The following is a 20,398-nucleotide window of genomic DNA, read 5'->3' on the forward strand; positions in this document are numbered from 1 at the left end:
TGTGTGAACTAACCCTTTAATAATAATAGTGATGTTAACTGCACAATGAATCAGAAAATGTGGAAAAATCAAGAAAACAAGCAGGTTGATTTATTGAAATCAAGTGCAAAAATCAACACAAAATGATTCAAAACAAAATCAAACACCAGGCAAATCCGCCTGCTCATGGAAGACGGTGGATTTTCTGATAGTGAACAACAGGAAATCATACAAAACACAAAATAAAAATGGATGAAGTCAAAATTGTGAAAACACAAATGATGGAACACAACACTTAGAAATGAAAGTGAGGAAAATGTCAAGATGTTTCTGCTTTCGCGTATACACACTCAGCCTTTTGTATCCGTACTTTAAAACACAATCGATCTTCACTGCAGAATAAATAAACACATGGCAAGACATAAAGCCTTGTAACATTTAGAAAGGGATGAATGCTGTATTTGTGCGTTTGCGCTCCTGGATTCATGAGAAATCGGTGACTCTCAGAAATGTCACAGTCTGTTTTGGGTGTCGTTAATGAGTTTAACTGCGGTTTAAAAGAAGAAGCATGCAGTAAAGAGCAAAGCTGTAATCAAGCAGAGATCGTACCATCTACACAGCCGAACTCTTTCTCATGAGCGCGCGTCAGGATCTCTTTGTAGAGGATCTCGGCCTCTTTGTACTTGCCCTGTTTCAGATAACACGAAGCCTGCGGAGCGAATAAACAACAGCTTTTATTACTACGATACTGCATACAGCGGGGGAAATGTAAGAATACAGATGAAATGTGTTAAAAAGAATGTTGAAAAGAAATCATGTAGAAAATGTGCTGTGTAAATATGCATATACAGTTAAAACACACTCTAAAAAAAAAGGACCATAACCATTATTTTAAAAATGTCTGATGGTAAATCACTAAACGTTTACTATTTTAGGTCTGTTAGGATTTCCTAAATGATTTACATTTGCTCAATGCCAGAATAATGAGAGATTTGTTTATTAATTTCTAGACAGTCAGTAGTTTACACACATTTCCTTGGTATTTTAGCTTTGCTTTTAAACTGTTTAACTTTGGTCAAATGTTTTGGGTCTCCTTCCACAAGCTTCTCACAATAGTTTGCAGGAGTTTTGGCCCATTCCTCCTGCAGAATTGCTGTAACTGAGTCAGATTTGTTGGCTGTCTTGCTCACACAAGCTTTCTCAACTCTGCCCACACATTCTCTATAGGATTGAGATCAGGGCTTTGTGATGGCCACTCCAAAACATTCCCTCTGTTGTCCTTAAAGCACATGTGAACTGATTTGGCAGTGTGCTTAGGGTCATGGTCTGTCTGGAAGAGCCATTTGAGGCCGAGTTGTAATGTCCTGGCTGATGTGTTGAGATGTTGCTTCAGTATTTCTCCATAATGTTCTGTCTTCATGATGCCATCTATGCTGTGAAGTGGACCAGTCCCTCCTGCAGCCCCACAACATGATGCTGCTGCCCCCATACTGCACAGTTGGGATGGTGTTCTAGGCTTGTTCCTCTTTGTCCTCCACATGTAACACTGTTCATTTTGGCCAAACAGTTCAGTCTAGCTCCATCAGAGCACAGGACATGTCTCCACTCATTACTCTTTTCCCAGTGTCATTCAGCAAACTGTAATCTGGCTTTGTTGTTGATTCTGGCTTGTTGATTTTCTCATGTTGTCACACAGGGAAGCAGTGTGTTTGAGCTTCAACACTATTCTACAGTTGTGCCTCACATTAACTCAAATGTTGTCAATCAGCCAATCAGAAACTTCCAAAACCCTGACATCATCATCTGAGCTTTATCAGAGGCAGAATAATCTTATTGTGTGTAAACTTGACTTTCAAGAAGAGAGAAAAATCTCTCTCTCATTATTCTACTATTCAGCAGAACAGAAACACATTTGATCATCCTAACTTACCTAAAAGAGGAAAAGTTTAGTCTCATTAACATCTCACTCTTTGTAAATGCTTATGTGCCTTTTTGTGTACACTTCTGCTTTCAACTGTATATACAGCAGAGGAAATAAGTATTGAAAAAGTCACCATTTTTCTCAGAAAACATATTTCTGAAGGTGCTGCTGACTTACTATTTTCACCCAGATGTTGATAACAGCCAAAGAGATTCATATACAAGCAAAGAAAACAAAGCTAATTAGTTTACAGATGAAGTTCTGAAATTAAATGAAATGACACAGGGATAAAGTATTGAACACATGAAGAAAGGGAGGTGTAGAAAGACATGGAAAGCCCAGACAGCAGCTGAAATCTCTCAGTAGTTCTTCAGCAAGCCTCCGCCCTTCCTCAGTGTAAATGAAGATCAGCTGCTTCAGTCCAACATCTACATCAGCAGGAGGATGAAGATGAACCCATTTCAGCAAGACAATGATCCAAAACACAGCCGAGGAGACTCTCAGATGCTTTCAGAGAAAGAAAATCAAGCTGTAGAATGGCCCAGCCAATCACCTGACCCCAATCCTAACGCATGTGACTTCACTCTCCATATGAGAGGCGGCTTTAAGCCTCTAAATCTGGTTCAATTCCATGTCAGCAGCTCCTTTAGAAAGATTATTCCCAGGAAAATACATGACACGCTCAATACTTTTTTCCCCCCACTGTATATATGTTCATTGTTGTGTAAATTGCTTCCTTGTCCTCATTTGTAAGTCGCTTTGGATAAAAGCGTCTGCTAAATGACTAAATGTAAATGTATTGATCAAGGATATTCACCAGGTTGTTTTTGGTCTTGGCCACATTGGGGTCATCGGGGCCGAGTCGTTTCTCGTAGATGTCCAGAGCTCTGCAGTAGTAGTACTCCACCTCCTCATACTTGCCCTGGTTCTGGCAGAGCAGCGCCAGGTTGTTCAGCTGCTTGGCCACGTCTGGATGCTCTCGACCCAGCACCTGGATCAAAACAACACTGATGAAGACAGCTAACAAACTGGCCAAACGTGTGTGTGTGTGTGTGTGTGTGTGAGTGTGCACTTTCAGTTCAAATTTAAAGGGATAGTTCTCCCCAAAATGACATATCACTCACTGTTTACTGGTGTCAAGAACTTAATGAGTTCTGTTGAACACAGAAGATGTTTTAAAGAAAGCTGAAAACTCATTGATTTCCATAATAGAGAAAACAAATACTATGCAAGTCAATGGTTACCGGTTTACGGCATCTTCTTTTGTGTTCAACAGTGGAAAGAAACTCGTAAAGGTTTTGAACAAGTGACGGGTGAGTAAACAGTTCATTTACCCGATGGGAAAGTGTACCTTCAAGCACTTCTCAAACACTTTCCAGTTGCATTTTTAAACTTTTCCAGCACTCTGTGTGGGAAATGACATATTTACATTGACACTGACCTTCTCTCTGATCTCCAGGGCTCTTTTGCACAGCGGTTCTGCTTCCTTGTACTTTCCTCTCTTTCCGTACAGGACCGCCAGGTTGTTGAGCGTGGCTGCAACCTGCAAACACGAGCACAGATCACAGCCTCTGTCATAATCACAGCTAAAGCTTGACTCATTGTGAGAAAGATCATGTTGCCTTAGTTTAATTTATCCCCTAGCTCAGTGGTAGCGCACCGGTAGTGGTCCGTGGATCGATTGTTACCGGGCCACAGAAGAAATCCTTAATTATTTTTGTTTGTTTATTATCTTTTATTTTGAAAAGTCTTTTATTTTGAAAAATGACCGTATTCTCTTGCTTACATCTCGGTTACTTGAGCACCAACATTTAACTCACATGCAGCAAAATGTGTGAGAAACAGACGTCTTTGGAAAGTTTCCTTGCTCAGGGGGCTCAGTGAACGACCCACGAACTGCCAAGGTATGGATCCGCAACCCATTGTCAACAAATCAGGTGAATCCAGCATGTCTGCACAAGAAGATCAACTGACTGAGATTGCGTCAGGGGCCGTTCGCTTATCGCGTATTTCTAGAGTTTGCAAAAGTTTGTTGTTTTTAAATGAGGCGCAAGTCACGTGACAAACACTGCAATGCCTTGTTATTTTCTCCATCCACAAAATTTGTATCAGAGACTGACAACGTTTTGTCAGCTTGTCATCCTCTGAGAAAACGGTTTATGGTCGCCTAGCAACCTACGACACACCCTGCCCGCCTCTAAATATAGTAATAATCACACCGTTGGTTTGACAACATGTTTTGTCATCATTACTGCAAACTCATATGAGTGATTATATCATTAAATGTGGAGGGGCCGTACAATATCTTTTTTCCAGGGGAAAAGGGGGTCCAAGGGCAAAAAAAAAGGTTGGGACCCTGCTGAAAAATCCAGCTAAAACCAGTCAGGGCTGGTTGGCTGGTTTTAGCTGGTCGACGAGGCTGGTTTTAGAGGGGTTTTGGCCACTTCCAGGCTGGTTTCCAGCCATTTCCAGCCTGGTCTCAGCTGGTCAGGCTGAAAAGTGACCAGTTAAAACCAGCTTGACCATCCTGGTTTAAGCTGGTTTTAGCTGGGCTCCTAACTGGCTAGGCTGGTCAAGCTGGTTTTAGCTGCTCATCTACCAGCCTGTCCTGGCTGGAAATGGCTGGAAACCAGCCTGGAAATGGCCAAAACCCCTCTAAAACCAGGCTGGACGACCAGCTAAAATCCTAGGCTGGTTTAAGCTGGATTTTTCAGCAGGGAAACCACTGATCTAGAGGCCTTTGCCTTTCATATAAGACACTTCTGATACCAAATCATCAACTAGAAGTCCAGTTATTATTCGTTGTTCCTAAAACTTGGATAGGCGACAAGACTTCTGTCAGGCAGTGTTTAAGTGTTAACTTTCACTTTCCCAAAAAGAAATCTCACATCTTTTATGAATTATGATATTAAATCAGCATTTAAATCAGCTCATAATTTTTAAAGGACATCGTGCACACACACACACAAACTAATAAAATATAATAATTATTAAAAAAAAACAACTGTTAAATATTTAGGATCAATTGCCAGGGGAAATGCTATTTATTATAATTGTTTTAATGGCAGAAATAAGCATACGCGCTTAACAGATACCCACAAGCACAACAGCACCAGATCCATTCCTCTGCATCAGTGTAAAGTCGTGTGTTGTGTGCTACTTACAGCAGGGTTGTCATTGCCCAGGGTCTTTTCTCTGATTGAAAGGGCATCATTAAGCAGGTGAGCAGCTTCCTTGTATTTATTCTGGTCCCTGAATGAACGCAAACACAGCTTTATTATTTCAAAGGCTTATTGTGAAGGCTGTTCATTCCACTGTTATCCTACATTAAATAAGATCAGACGCCATATTAGGAGAATTTCTGACAGAGGAGGAAAAACAACTAGGAATTTCAAAAGATGTGTATTTTAACATAATTATTGAAATGTAAAGAATGATTAAATACTTCCACATGTGTAAACGGGCCCAGACAAAATAATAAAAACACTTAATTTTCTTTTTATTTACCACATTTAATTTACAATATGGATTCTCGAGGTACTAATATATAACTTTAAGATAACAAGATGGTATCATGAGGTACTAATAGATAAATTTAGGGTACCAATACGGACCCTTTAGGTACTAATATACAACTTTAACACACCAATATGGATTCTTGAGGTACTAATATTCTAATTTAAGGTACCAAAATGGTTTCATGAGGTACTGATATATAACTTTAGGGTACCGATATGCATCCTTAAGGTACTTATATATTGCTTTAAGGTACCAATGCGGATTCTTGAGGTACTAATATAAAACTTTAAGGTACCAATATGGTATCTTGAGGTAGTAATATATAACTTTAGGGTACTAATATAGATCCTTTATGCAGTTATATATAACTTTAAGGGACCAATACGGATCCTTGAGGTACTAATATACAAATTAAGGTACCAATACAGATCTTTTAGGCACTTATATACAACTTTAAGGTACCAATACGGATCCTTGAGGTACTAATATATAACTTTAAAGGACTAATATAGACCCTTGAGGTACTAATATACAAATTAAGGTACCAATACGGATCTTTTAGGCACTAATATACAACTTTAAGGTACCAATATGGTTTCTTGAGGTACTAATATATAACTTTGTCACTAATATGGATCCTTTATGTACTAATATACACCTTTAAAAGGTTCCAATATGGTTTCTTGAGGTGCTAATATACAACTTTACGGTATCAATATGGATCCCTTAGGTACTAGTATATTACTTTAAGGTACCAATACAATTCTTGAGGTACTAATATATAACTTTAAGGTATCAATATGGATTCCTTAGGTACTAATATTTTACTTTAAGATACCAATATGCATCCTTGAGGTACTAATATATATAACTTTTAAGGTACCAATATGGCCCCTTGTTGAGCACATTTCTAAACACTGCTTATTGGCCATTGTGTTCATCTGCTCAACAGAAATGTCTGTGATTGGCTGTGAAGGTCATCGGTTTAACACTCTTCACCACTGTTCACTAAGAGTAAACACAGATAAACAAACACTGAAGCAATCTGCATTGTATACATGCTCAACAGCGCTCAAATGTTAGCGGAAAATGGACCTTTTACAATTTCATTACCAATTGATACCACTGATACTTTTGACAACCCTAACATACACACACCGGTACACCAGAGCCAGGATGTTGAGCATGGTGGCCACATCCGGATGGTCATGTCCAGAGGTTTTCTCCAGGTCCTCCAGAGCCTGTTTGCAGAGCGGAACGGCTACCTCGTAGCGGCCCTGAGACGCGTACTGGATCACCAGGTTATGCAGCGTTCGCAGACGGGCCGGGATCTCGTACCCGCCCTGCTGAGCAGCAGCCACCGCGGCACTGTTGTGCTGGTGTGAGACTAAAGGGGTGACAGAGAGCAACAGCAGCAGTCAGGGCTGCACCATATTGGACAATACGGACATAGTTTTTCTACGATAGACAGTTGAAGTCAGAATTATTAGCCCTGATTTATTAGCCCCTCTTGTATATTTTTGGCCCCCAATTTCTGTTTAATGGAGAGCAGATTTCTCCAACACATTTCTGCACATAATAGTGTTAATAACTCATCTCTAATAACTGATTTATTTTCTCTTTGCCATGAGGACAGTAAATAATATTAGACTAAACACACTAGTGTTTATTAAAACTAATATAAATCTGCAGAAAATCAATAATACTGCTAATAATACATTATACAATATCACATTATACAGATGCAGATGGTCATGAATGAACTGAAAGCTCAGGAATTAGACTGATTATTAGATCTTTATAGATATTTTATTATCCTGCTGTATGTGTGAGTACGGTGTGTATGACATGTATTTTTGTATTTCCTTACCCTGGTCATCTTCATCATTGGGAAACAAATCGTCCAGTGAATCTTTGGGAGTGTCGCTATTTTTCTCTTCCTACACACAAACACAAAAACACACACAGTGGGGTGAAAAAGGCTTTTAATTCAGTTTAATAACTTAATACATGTTTAAATTGCCCCATGATTATTTTTCCAGTCGGGGTCAGCATCTATCTCACAGATTTCTTTGGTCAATCGGATCTCCCACTGTCTGTAAACTCTGTGAATGTTAACAGGCTCATTAATGCAGGAAGTACAGCCCTTCATGAAATATAAATGACAAGCTGGAGGCGTCTGCCATTTGACCAGATGAAGAGCCTTCGATTCCCACCACAGCAGAGAGAAAAATGAAAACGTCAGCTGGATAAAGCGGAGGACGTCCCGCTTGCCAGGAATACCATTGAGTTATTGATCGACGCCTCTCTGTAAGATCTCCAGATCATCTGCAGGAAGGATGGAGCTGCAGAGAGGAGTAAAACGGCACCTATTATGCCACTTTTACAAGATGTAAAATAAGGCTCTGATGTCTCTAGAGCGGGTGGCGTAGTGGCGCGGTAGGTAGTGCCTCACAGCAGTTTCTGCAGACTGTTTATATCAAGTCTGATTATAACAAACACAATTAATACACTTTTACCTATAGAGGCTGCTCATATTCACACACAACTGTGTTTAACCCCCTAAAGTGATTTACTTTAAAGTTGACCCCACATTATTAACTCTCCCTCAAGCGCTTGAGCTGCCTGACTGAAAGTGAAACGTCCCTGTGCATATCGTTGTGAGGACTGACCTCTGGCGTGGCTCCGTCGTCGTATTTCTTGAGCTGGTTCATGAACTCCAGATGTTTCTTCTCCTCCTCCAGCTGTGCCACGCTCTGCTCGCTCTTCTGGACCTTGTGTTGTGTGTTGGCCAGCTCGTCCCGCAGCCACTGGTTCTCCTGGCAGAGGCGGCGCACCTGAGCCCGCAGCTTCTGCTTCTCCGACTCCACCGCGTTCAGGTGGTTGGACAGAGCCATCATCACCTTAACACAGCAGAAACACACATTATAATGCTCACTACTGACCATGGGTGCATTTCCCAAAACCATCGTTAGCCAACTATGGTCGCAAGTTCCGTCAGTTTAATGATTTGACGTTTCCTAAATCCATCGCTTCAATGAACATTCTCAAATTGCATTGCAAACTTGAGCACTCGCAACTACACCTCTGGAGCTGTAGTGAGAAACTGCTGAACTCTCCCAGGCCTTAAAAACACATGCACATGATGAACTTTCACTCATGCCTTGATTAAAATGTATTCTGAACTGCTTCCCTTGGTCAACTATAATCATAACTCAACAGTGCAGGTCATGCAAATCCAGAGAATAATGTCTTTACTCTGCGATTACCACCTTTAATTAAAAAACTTGCATATAAAGTAAATTGTAACTCCAATCCTGAACAGTGGTGCCTTACCTGTGCTTCCCCCAGGCCCAGCTCTATCATCTCCACTGATTTGCGCAGCAGGCTGGACTTCTCGTGCACCAGACTGGCCTCCTCGTCCTTCTTCAGGCACTGGATGGTCTCCAGCAGACTCTGCAGGATGGAGTTGTGCTCGCTCTTCAGGGCCTCCAGGCCCTGGATCACCAGTTTGGTGCTGGAGATGATCTCGTCCTGGGTCAGCTTCTCCAGCCGCTCCTCACGCGGGTACACCATGGTGGACATGCTCAGCGGGAAGCCTGTGCAGGAACAGAAGTATTATAGATAATATTAACCTTAAATCAAGCAGACAGCAGGTGCGCAAAGCAACCGGGATTAAAAGATCTGTTCAGCGCTCTGTGATCATCAATCATCATCAAATGTGATCAAAAAGGAGTTTCACGAGTTTAAACGTTTTTAAATCAGTGCATATTTGTAATGAATTACTGCGATTTTACCATCTTCATCACCACAGCCACTGAAAATTCCAATGTTCTGAAAGGTCTCACTGGTTGAATATCTGTGAGAAATAGCGGTACATGTTTTGAATAACAGGACGCTGTGTTTATGACCTCGCATAAAGGCACAGATGCAATTTTGGCCACTAGATGGCGTGCATTAACAACAAACACAGGCATATCCTGATGACTCTGTGACTGAGGGCCCTATCATACACCCGGTGCAGTGTGGCGCAAGGCGTGGCGCAGTAGTCTTTTGGTAGTTTCAGCTTGGCGCAAGAGTGGTTTTGAGGCGTTGCGCTACGCTGTTTAAATAGCAAATGCATTAGCGCTCATTTGTGCGCACATAGGTGTTCTGCTCTAAAAAGGAAGGTGTTCTGAGGCGGACCGCCTAACCCTAAATCTATAATAGATTTTTCATTAGACCAAAACAAACCCGGTCTAAACTCCAGCACAGAGTTGCGCCTCGCTTACACACTGCTTAATACACACAAGAGACCAATAGGCAAATATCTTTACATATGGAAAAATGTAAATATTAAGGATATATATATAGGATATAATAAGAATAGATATAGGATATAAATATAAAGGATTAAAATATTAAAAAACATATTATTTTCTAGCCTACATCAATATGAAAAATCACTGCTTTTATGTCTTCTTCATCTCGGGAGGCTTTTTCAGTTCATTCATAACAATTTGCTTCTGTATAATGTTATTATTATTAGCAGTATTATTTAATATATCCATATTTATATTTGTTTTATTAAAAACAAGCTTAGATTTGTCCACCTGTCAGGTTTTAGACCGTATGGGGCACAGCATGTGTTTTAGGATATAACTCAGTATTTTGACCACACTTGGTCATTATTGTTCATTTATTCGTTTGCTAGAAATTAGAACTGAATTTGGAAATAGTTTTAAAACAAATCTTTGCGCTTAACAAACGAAATTAATTATTTATAGACTAATTGATGTCTGTGCGATATGTACTGTAGAATGGAAGTATGCGGTTTCGGACGCAGCCAGTATGTATATTTCACAAACTTTCAATCTGTACCTTGTTTTGATTTTCATATACAGCACATGTTTGCTTCAACTTGAAGTTTGTAATGTTCTCCTACTTGATTGCTACTTAATTTAGCTTATAGGGACTTTTATAAATCGCTATTTGACAAAAGTAGATAGAAAATAACTTTTTACAAGCAATACCACTAAAGCTAAGTGAGTGATAAAGGCCTAAAAGTATGCAATATTTATTAAAGCACAACACTTGATGAATCTACAGGCTTTAAATGCACACACACACAACACAAAGAGTCACATTCATGTCATTGGTTAATGTGAACATACATTTACCTGTTAACTTCCCATGATGAAAATCATTTACTTAAGTTAAACCTTGCTCTGCCGGACAGCGTTTAATGATTAACCAATCAGGAAGCAGTAAGACAAGTCACCGCTGTGTGAGGATTTCTGTGTAGACCACAACAGGTGAAACATTTGCAACACAGGAGCACTTTAAATACATGAACCCGAACAAAAGCACACTTTGTGGATGAAATGAACACTAGAGGGCAGTATAACGACAACAACGCTTGTTCCTTTTCACACTAATGAGATTTACACGGACATATTCTTGATTAATAAAGGATTATCTTCATGCAGATCTTTGCACAACACCAAATTAACACCACAAAACAACTTTACGATCTCTGCGATATAATGATTACATTGTGTGTCCATGCAGACAACTTTACTGGCGTGGCTCGTTTTCTCAGTTCTTCAGTTTGTGCAGTGTTGTGTTTGTGCTGCTGATCGCTCGGACTTCAAATGCTCACGACGGCATGCAGGAGATACGCCGTAGCGTACATCGATCATGAAACAGAAGTTTAGACTGTCCTTTTTTCCCATATCGTGTCGTTTGGTTCTGAACGGTGCTCAAATTAGGAAAAACAGGAGGCCGGTGCATGATTTAGTCTTTTGGGAAGTAACTGGATCTTTGAAAGATGGGTGTTGCCAACAAAATAGAGGAAGAATGCCAAATAGATGACAGAAAGAAATTAGACATGCCCTGACAGCTCCGCCCTAAAGGACCAATAGCTTTGCTATAAAAGACTGATAGCCCCGCCCTTAATGACTAAAAGCCCTGCTCTAAAAGAATGACAGCTCCACCATAAATGACTGATAGCTCCGCCCTAAAACACTTATAGCCCCACCCTAAAGAACTGATAGCCCCGTCCTAAAGGACTAATAGCCCTGCCCTAAAACAACAATAGACCCGCCCTAAAGGACAAATAACTTTGCTGTAAAAGACTGCAAGCCCCGCCCTTAATGACTAAAAGCCCTGCCCTAAAACAACGATAGCCCCGCCCTTAAAGACTTATAGCTTTGCTGTAAAAGACTGATAGCCCCGCCCTTAATGACTAAAAGCCCTGCTCTAAAAGAATGACAGCTTTAACATAAATGACTGATAGCCCCGCCCTAAAGGACCAATAGCTTTGTTGTAAAAGACTTATAGCCCCGCCCTTAATGACTAAAAGCCCTGCCCTAAAAGAATGACAGCTCCACCATAAATGACTGATAGCTCCGCCCTAAAACACTAATAGCCCCACCTTAAAGAACTGATAGCCCCGCCCTAAAGGACTAATAGCCCTGCCCTAAAACAACAATAGCCCCGCCCTAAAGGACCAATAGCTTTGCTGTAAAAGACTGATAGCCCCGCCCTTAATGACTAAAAGCCCTGCCCTAAAAGAATGACAGCTCCACCATAAATGACTGATAGCTCCGCCCTAAAACACTAATAGCCCCACCTTAAAGAACTGATAGCCCCGCCCTAAAGGACTAATAGCCCTGCCCTAAAACAACAATAGCCCCACCCTAAAGGACCAATAGCTTTGCTGTAAAAGACGGATAGCCCCACCCTTAATGACTAAAAGCCCTGCCCTAAAAGAATGACAGCTTTAACATAAATGACTGATAGCTCCGCCCTAAAGGACCAATAGCTTTGCTGTAAAAGACTGATAGCCCCGCCCTTAATGACTAAAGGCCCTGCCCTAAAAAAATGACAGCTCCACCCTAAATGACTGATAGCTCCGCCCTAAAACACTAATAGACCCACCTTAAAGAACTGATAGCCCCGCCCTAAAGGACGAATAGCACTTCCCTAAAACAACGATAGCCCCGATAGCGATAGCCTAAAGGAAACTCTTTACCTAAAGAAGAACTTGCTAAAAACAAGCCTGATATAATCAAACAGCAGATTATTTCAGAAAATGGCAGGACAATTAGAACAAGAGAGTTCAGGCTGTGCCTGATGCCAAGCGAAGCCACATTAAACACTTGCCTTTTGCTTAAAGAGGAAATGTTGTGCGGCTGTTGTTGTCCTATATTTTCTGTTTGTTTGCAATAAAGAGACTGATGGATTCTATATTCTGTAAATAGTCCAACAAATCTGGTCTAGTGCTTAGGACTTTTGCACAGTACTGTGGACATTTCTGATTTCTCCAATATCATAGCCTGATGTGAATTTGTGCTGAGTCAATGGGGAAGGGTTTGCTTTATGAATGTCTCAGTGCTCTTAATTCAATAACACTGTTGGAGCGAGCCTGTGATGTATGACCTCTAATGGAGTTTAGAGTTTACAGGCAAGCGCTGACCTGAAAGCTGCGAATGCAAAAAGCTCAGAGACAAATAAGAGTCTCCAGCATAAATAAAAAAAGAGAAGAGAAATCTGGTATTTTCATATTTCCAGATTTTATGTGGGGTTTAAAGTACTTTTATACAACTCTCCTTCAGCTACATTTACATTTTAATTAATTTTAAGAGTCTTAAATTAACGTATTAAAACGTAAGAAGCAATAGCCACCTTATATATATATACAGTTAAAAGCAGAAGTGTACATACACTGTATAAAAAGGCACATAAGAATTAAAAAAGAGTGAGATGTTAATGAGACTAAACTTTTCCTCTTTTAGGTAAGTTAGGATGGTCAAATGTGTTTCTGTTCTGCTGAATAGGAGAATAATGAGAGAGAGATTTTGAGGAAACTCTTCTTGAAGGTCAAGTTTACACACAGTAAGATTATTCTGCCTCTGATAAAGCTCAGATGATGATGTCAGGGTTTTGGAAGTTTCTGATTGGCTGATTGACAACATTTGAGTTAATGTGAGGCACAACTGTAGAATAGTATTGAAGGAGAAGCTCAAACACACTGCTTCCCTGTGTGACAACATGAGAAAATCAACAAGCCAGAATCAACAACAAAGCCAGATTACAGTTTGCTGAATGACACTGGGGAAAGAGTAATGTGTGGAGACATGTCCTGTGCTCTGATGGAGCTCAGATTGAACTGTTTGGCCATAATGAGCAGTGTTACATTTGGAGGGCAAAGGGGGAAGCGCACAAGCCTAGAACACCATCCCAACTGTGCAGTATGGGGGCGGCAGCATCATGTTGTGGGGCTGCAGGAGGGACTGGTCCACTTCACAGCATAGATGGCATCATGAAGACAGAACATCATGGAGAAATACTGAAGCAACATCTCAACACATCAGCCAGGACATTACAACTTGACCACAAATGGCTCCTCTGAACAGACCATGACACTAAGCACTGCCAAATGAGTTCACATGTGCTTGAAGGACAACAGAGTGAATGTTTTGGAGTGGCCATCACAAAGCCCTGATCTCAATCCTATAGAGAATGTGTGGGCAGAGTTGAGAAAGCTTGTGTGAGCAAGACAGCCTACAAATCTGACTCAGTTACAGCAATTCTGCAGGAGGAATGGGCCAAAACTCCTGCAAACTATTGTGAGAAGCTTGTGGAAGGAGACCCAAAACATCTGACTAAAGTTAAACAGTTTAAAAGCAAAGCTAAAATACCAAGGAAATGTGTGTAAACTACTGACTGTCTAGAAAATTAATAACAAATCTCTCATTATTCTGGCATTGAGCAAATGTAAATCATTTAGGAAATCCTAACAGACCTAAAATAGTAAATTTACTATCAAACATTTTTTACATAATTGTTATGCTCCCTTTTTTTATTTTTTGGAAAAAATGTTATAAAATTGTTATATTCCTTTTTTTAGAGCGTGTGTTAACTTCTGCTTTCAACTGTGTAATATATAATATATAAATAAAATAAATATGAATAAATAAATATATATATATGTGTAAAAAAATATATATATAAATATATATAAATATATATACTAAATATATATAGAGTATACAAGCATCTTGAAAGAAATTATTTTTGACCAGCACTATATATATATATATATATATATATATATATATATATATATATATATATTGAGTATCCATGATATAGCAGCAAAGAAAACCACTTAGCAAAGCTCTGTCAACAATCAAAGCCCTGCCGGCAGGAAAAGTATAAATTATTGTAAAACTGAGCATTGTGTGTGTGTGTGTGTGTGTGTGTGTGTGTGTGTGTGTGTGTGTGTGTGATTGTGGCTTTGTCTGCACTGCATTATTGACATGCAGTGTTTGCTGAAGAGAGGAGTGGCTGAAACTGAACATAATCATCATCATTCACACTAAACTCAATGTCACACAGCTGATATGTGATGTAGGGCTGGGCAGTGTGACAGTATATATCATTAGCGCTGAATGAAATGTGTACCACAAAGCAGATTTCTATTCGGTGTATACCGTGAAATGTAAATAAGTGGGCGTGGCCAACTCATATCCTAATAAGTGATCGCTTAGTAGTGTCAATATTTATAGCAGAATTGTAATTGTTTGTATATTTGAAGGTAAACGCTGTTTGATATTTCCTTAAAGTGTTTACATATTTAAGTTTTCATTTTTAAAGGTCGCATGAAATTAAAATAAAGTTTTCTAGATGTGAGTATCAGTATTGTTCATTTTTAGGCTAGCTATAAGCAAGTGCGCTCCAAACCAGTGACACATTTCACATTTAGTAGATATAAAACGGATATAAACATGTAAAGCTTGTGTTTTGTCACCTCTTATATGGAAAGTTTTTTTCCATGTCACCTCATACTTCAGTTTCTCATCAAATCTTCTGACCAATCAGATGCTTTCTAGTGTCCGACATGCCCCACCCCCTTTAGGACCACTCTCACTAGCAGAGCTGAGTGAAAATAAAACACTATTGGCTGTTTTTTAAAAGGGGAGGAGCTACATTATGTTCCACCCTCTCTTCGTGTTTCAGTAGGGTATATGACGAGCTAGTGTTCTTCCCATACTGATAAACTTCCGGTGACCTGTTATTGTGAGTTTTTTTTCCATTTTATGCATCTGTTCTCTTTAGAAAAAAATACTTACATTTCCATGAGAAAATACTTAAAATAGATTTACATTAGACAAATACTGTTTGTTTATTTATTTATTATTTGTTTATTTATTCATTTATTATTTGTTTGTTTATTTATTAAATTTAATTATTTATTTATTAATTATTTGTTTATGTATTTATTCATTTATTCTTTATTTATTTGTTTAATTATTATTTGTTTATTTCTTTATTCATTATTTATTTATTTGTTTATTTATTTGTCTGTTTATTATTTATTTATTTGTTTGTTTATTAATCAATTAATTAATGTATTTATTATTTGCTTATTTATTTGTTATTTGTTTGTTTATTAATTAATTAATGTATTTATTATTAGTTTTTTTATTTGTTATTTGTTTATTTATTTATTAATTTACTAATTTATTTGTTTATTTATTTAGTATTTATTTATTATTTGTTTATTTATTCATAATTTATTTATTTGTTTAATTGTCTGTTTATTATTTATTTATTTGTTTATTAATTAATTAATAATTGTATTTATTATTTGTTTATTTAATGTTTATTTTTTGTTATTTGTTTATTTATTTATTTGTTAATTTATTTGTTTATTTATTTAGTATTTATTTATTATTTGTTTATTTATTAATTAATTAATTAATTTATTGTCAGTTTAAAATTATTAATTGTTTAAATGTCAGAAACTTTTTTCACTTTTTTTTAAGTCCAAAGAGAAATAGACTATTGTTTGTTCATTATTATTATTTTGTGTTGTACAATATTATTTGGTTACTGAGCAGTAATAAATATCACTTTAAAATATAAGGAGTTTTCATGTGATTTTAGAAACTAGTCATTTTAAAATCAGTGAATGCATAATAACCGTGAAACCGTGATTATTCCACAGACTATAATCGTACAACCAAAAACTATAATCGTTGCATCCCTAACTATGACTTACACTGATAATCAAAACACTATTTCTATTTTACATTTATTAAAATTAAATAGTCAAATAATGTGCTCAATTATATGTGATAATCCTTCTGGCTTTATTCAGACCTACAAATGTCTGATTAGAAACTATTACTGAAATATTAATAAAACAAAAGCAAATAACATAAGATAACACAAAAAACGTAATATATTGCTAAATATAATGATAAACGGAAACAGAAAATACTGTACTGTCAAGCCTGCAACTTTTTTTTTTCCTAAATGATGAATATTTATGATGGCAAACAGTAATTACACAGAATAATTAGAACTATGAAGGTAAAAATGTCTTCGGAAATGAACAATATTTAGCATACTAATATGACATTATTGTCCATAAAATAAATCATCATATTGCACAGCCATAAAACTAAAAGTTATTTTAAATGTCATTCAAATCTTTAATTTATGTTTATATTTCAACAATATATATTTCAATGAATTTATATATCAATATAAATAGATCAATAATAAATAAATAATAAATAATAATAAATCAATAAAATAAATAGTTTGATGTGATATAATCATTTGTATATTTTTATTTAGTAATAATAACAATAGCTATTTTAAAAGGAAACAATGATGTAGAATCGACAATTGTACAACTTTGATTTTTAATGTCATTAATTGTATTATGTAATTTAATGTCATCTTTACATGCAATAGCATTTTATGTTATTTTTAATAATGGAATATATTAAATTTACCCTCAAATCATGCAGCCCAATAACACATAAACATTTATTTATTTATTTATTTATAAACAAATATAGAGTTCAATACATAAACATTTGCACATTTATAAATTCATGTAGCTTTAATACAAGTATTAAAAACTGCTAATGATATTAACGCTTTGTAATAACGTAATTATTATAGGTAATATAACAATATTCACCTGAAGCTCAATTATAAGCATAGGCTACTGTGCACATGTTATTATTAGTATAATTAAAGTAGCAGTAAATGATGTGTTTGCATGAATCACGATGATATAACAGTCATTACGTGTCTGGTGTGATGTCACCGACAGTAAACATCACATAAACAGTACTGTAACGAGTATTACAGTGTGTATTGTTAAACAATAGGTGTGATCTGTCCCATTTATGCATGTTTATGCATATGAATGAGAGTCTGGGTGTTGTCCTGATGAGTATCTGCTGATGTATGAGAGTCCACAGGTCACTACAATGGCTATAAAACCCTGTCACAAAACAACAACGCTCGATATATTCACGCAAAACCGAGCAAAACGCCACCAACACAAAACAAATCCGTTTGCGTACATAACAAATACACGCTTTCTTGATTCCAGTTACCTCAGCTTACATGTCGACATGTGTGTTGTTATTATAAACACACTCGCTCATGCTCATTTACATAGCCTGACATACCTGCTACGATCGCTGTTCCGTCCAAGGCGCTAATCTTTCGGGAATGTGTTCAATTAAAGCCGATTTAAGAGAAAATTCATCACGTTTAATCCAGAAACGGGACTGGGAGAGTCAACTGGACCGGCACTGCGCACTCACTGCGGCTGCGCTCCGCCAATCCTACTATGGTGAAGGGCTTTCTCATTATTATTCATTTTAGAACGCTACTGGCGTATCTGATTGGCTCAGACGCTGGAGGTGGGTGGGATTTTAGTTAATAAGGGTGTGGTAGTCTTGATGGGATACACTCACATCAATAGTTTTTGTGACACTGCACAACAATAATTTATATTTATTTACATTACTGTGAGGTTGGTTTTAGGTTTGGGCTAGGGGTACACGTTAATAAAATACAACTAAAAGGTAATTTAATAAATAATATGAATAATACTCGGTAAAATTACTGTTTTTGCATTACTGTGATGGTTGGGTTTAGGTTTAGGGTGAGGTAAACATTAATAAAATACAATTAAAGAATCATTTAATCAATAATATGAATAATACTGGGAATAATTACTGTTTTTACATTACTGTGATGGTTGGGTTTAGAGTTGGGGTGAGGTAAACATTAATAAAATACAATTAAAGAATGATTTAATCAATAATATGAATAATACTGGGAATAATTACTGTTTTTACAGTACTTGTTAGGGTTGGGGTGGAGTAAACGTTAATAAAATACAATAAATGGGTAATTTAATCAATAATATGAATAATATTCTGTATAATTAGTGTTTTACAGTACTTGTGATGGTTGGATTTAGGGTTAGGGTGACATAGACTTTAATAAAATACAATTAATGGATAATATAATCAATACTATGAATAATACTAGGTATAATAACTGTATTTACTGTACTTGTGATGGCTGGATTTAAGGTTAGTGTGATGTAGGCGTTAATAAAATACAATTAAGGATAATTTAATCAATAATATGAATAATACTCAGAATAATTACCATTTTTACTTTATTGTAAGGGTTTGGATGAGGTTGACGTTAGTAAAATAGAAAAATAGATCTTTTAATGAATAATATGAATAATACTGGGTATAATTACTGTTTTTACATTACGTGTCATGGCTGGATTTAGAGTTGGCCATTTCCAGCCTGGTTTTAGCTGGATATAGCTGGTTTTGGCTGAGCTCCCAGCCTGGCTAGGCTGGTCAAGCTGATTTTAGCTGGTCATCTCACAGCCTGACCAGCCTGGAAGTGGCCAAAACCCCTCTAAAACCAGCCTGGTCGACCAACTAAAACCAGCCAACCATTCTAGGCTGGTTTAATCTGGATTTTTCAGCAGGGTTATAATGCGAAACAACATTACGCACACATATTAATACAGCTGTTCAGTGTCAGTTAAATCAGTTGACTTTCAAAATTCAAATTTTTAACCCAACTAGTTTTGAGTTATTGAATAAATAACCTAATAAAGGTAAAAAATAACTCAACAAAGCACCATATGTCTTACCCAACCATTGGGTTAAATAAACAACTCAACGCTTTTTAGTGTATTGATCTATTTTAGCTTCACGTTGGAGCTGAGTTTGTATAGCCTACTTCGTTAAAAAGTAAATGCACATATTTGCTTCCTTTTATGATCCTTGATCCTAATGTTGATGCTCATTAGCCTACTATTTACTTATTTGTGATCAGTAATCTCGCTGCTTGCATTCATAAACAGAGAAGTGTTCGAATAAAACCCATGCAACCTCTTGATCATGATGATGTTTTGCTGATGTCGTCACGATTATCTTTGATTCTGCAGCCATCTGCTGGTAAAACACAGAAGTGCAGGTGACTGGAAAGCTGGTATAAACAAAATGACAGCTGAAATCTGGCATGTCAATGTTATTTAATGCTCCATTATTTCAGTTATTTAATTTTTTTAGCCATGATAATTTATTCCATTTATCTACTAAAAGTAGAATTATGATAATACCATTATGAACAAATTGGGAGTCTATATGGACTAACTTTAAACTCTCCTCTAAGAATCCTAATCATCAGCTCATTCATTACAAAGTGATTCGTACCTCACTCACTAGGCACATTCACATCAAGACTGAAAACCCATCTGTTTGGCTGTGCTCAGGGCCGGAGTGGGACTTCTTTTCAGCCCTGGAGTTTCTACCGGCCCACCTCAGTTCACGACTGATCTATTAAAATAAGGCCATTTCCAATTCAGTTTCTAATGACACTGCCACGGCTTTTTCAGGGTTAGCTGCTTTAGAACTTTAAATGTTTTTCGTAAATATGAGATGAAAAGGGGAGTTAAACCTCCAACACTGTTCTTTAAAACATCTGTGCAAAATTCCTTATAGATGATTCTTTGTATCGGTGGTCACACAAAAAATACAAATAAAATATGTACACCTAAATAAGTAACCCAAACAGTATTTTATGTCTCAACACTAACAATGAAAAAATAAATAAATAAATAATACACTTCCTGAATGT

General features: G+C 37.2%; 1 protein-coding gene across 4 annotated transcripts in view; it reads right to left on the minus strand.

Annotated features, from left to right (window-relative positions):
* Nucleotides 1–18,045, minus strand: part of klc4 (kinesin light chain 4) — a 34,199-nt gene extending 16,154 nt beyond the window's left edge. For 2 of the 4 annotated variants that reach the window (NM_001446820.1, NM_001446821.1), the window contains 9 exon segments: nucleotides 589–688; nucleotides 2,718–2,891; nucleotides 3,342–3,443; nucleotides 5,065–5,152; nucleotides 6,578–6,806; nucleotides 7,290–7,359; nucleotides 8,092–8,322; nucleotides 8,756–9,018; nucleotides 17,905–18,045. In NM_001446820.1, coding sequence (NP_001433749.1) covers nucleotides 589–688; nucleotides 2,718–2,891; nucleotides 3,342–3,443; nucleotides 5,065–5,152; nucleotides 6,578–6,806; nucleotides 7,290–7,359; nucleotides 8,092–8,322; nucleotides 8,756–9,004 — 1,243 coding nt within the window. In that variant the 5' untranslated portion in view covers nucleotides 9,005–9,018; nucleotides 17,905–18,045. 4 annotated transcript variants of the gene reach the window in all.
* Nucleotides 18,046–20,398: the final 2,353 nt, after the last annotated feature.

This window comes from Danio rerio, chromosome 22 (assembly GCF_052040795.2).
Source record: "Danio rerio strain M-AB ecotype USA chromosome 22, GRCz13ab, whole genome shotgun sequence".
In the NCBI taxonomy this organism is placed as follows: domain Eukaryota; kingdom Metazoa; phylum Chordata; class Actinopteri; order Cypriniformes; family Danionidae; genus Danio; species Danio rerio.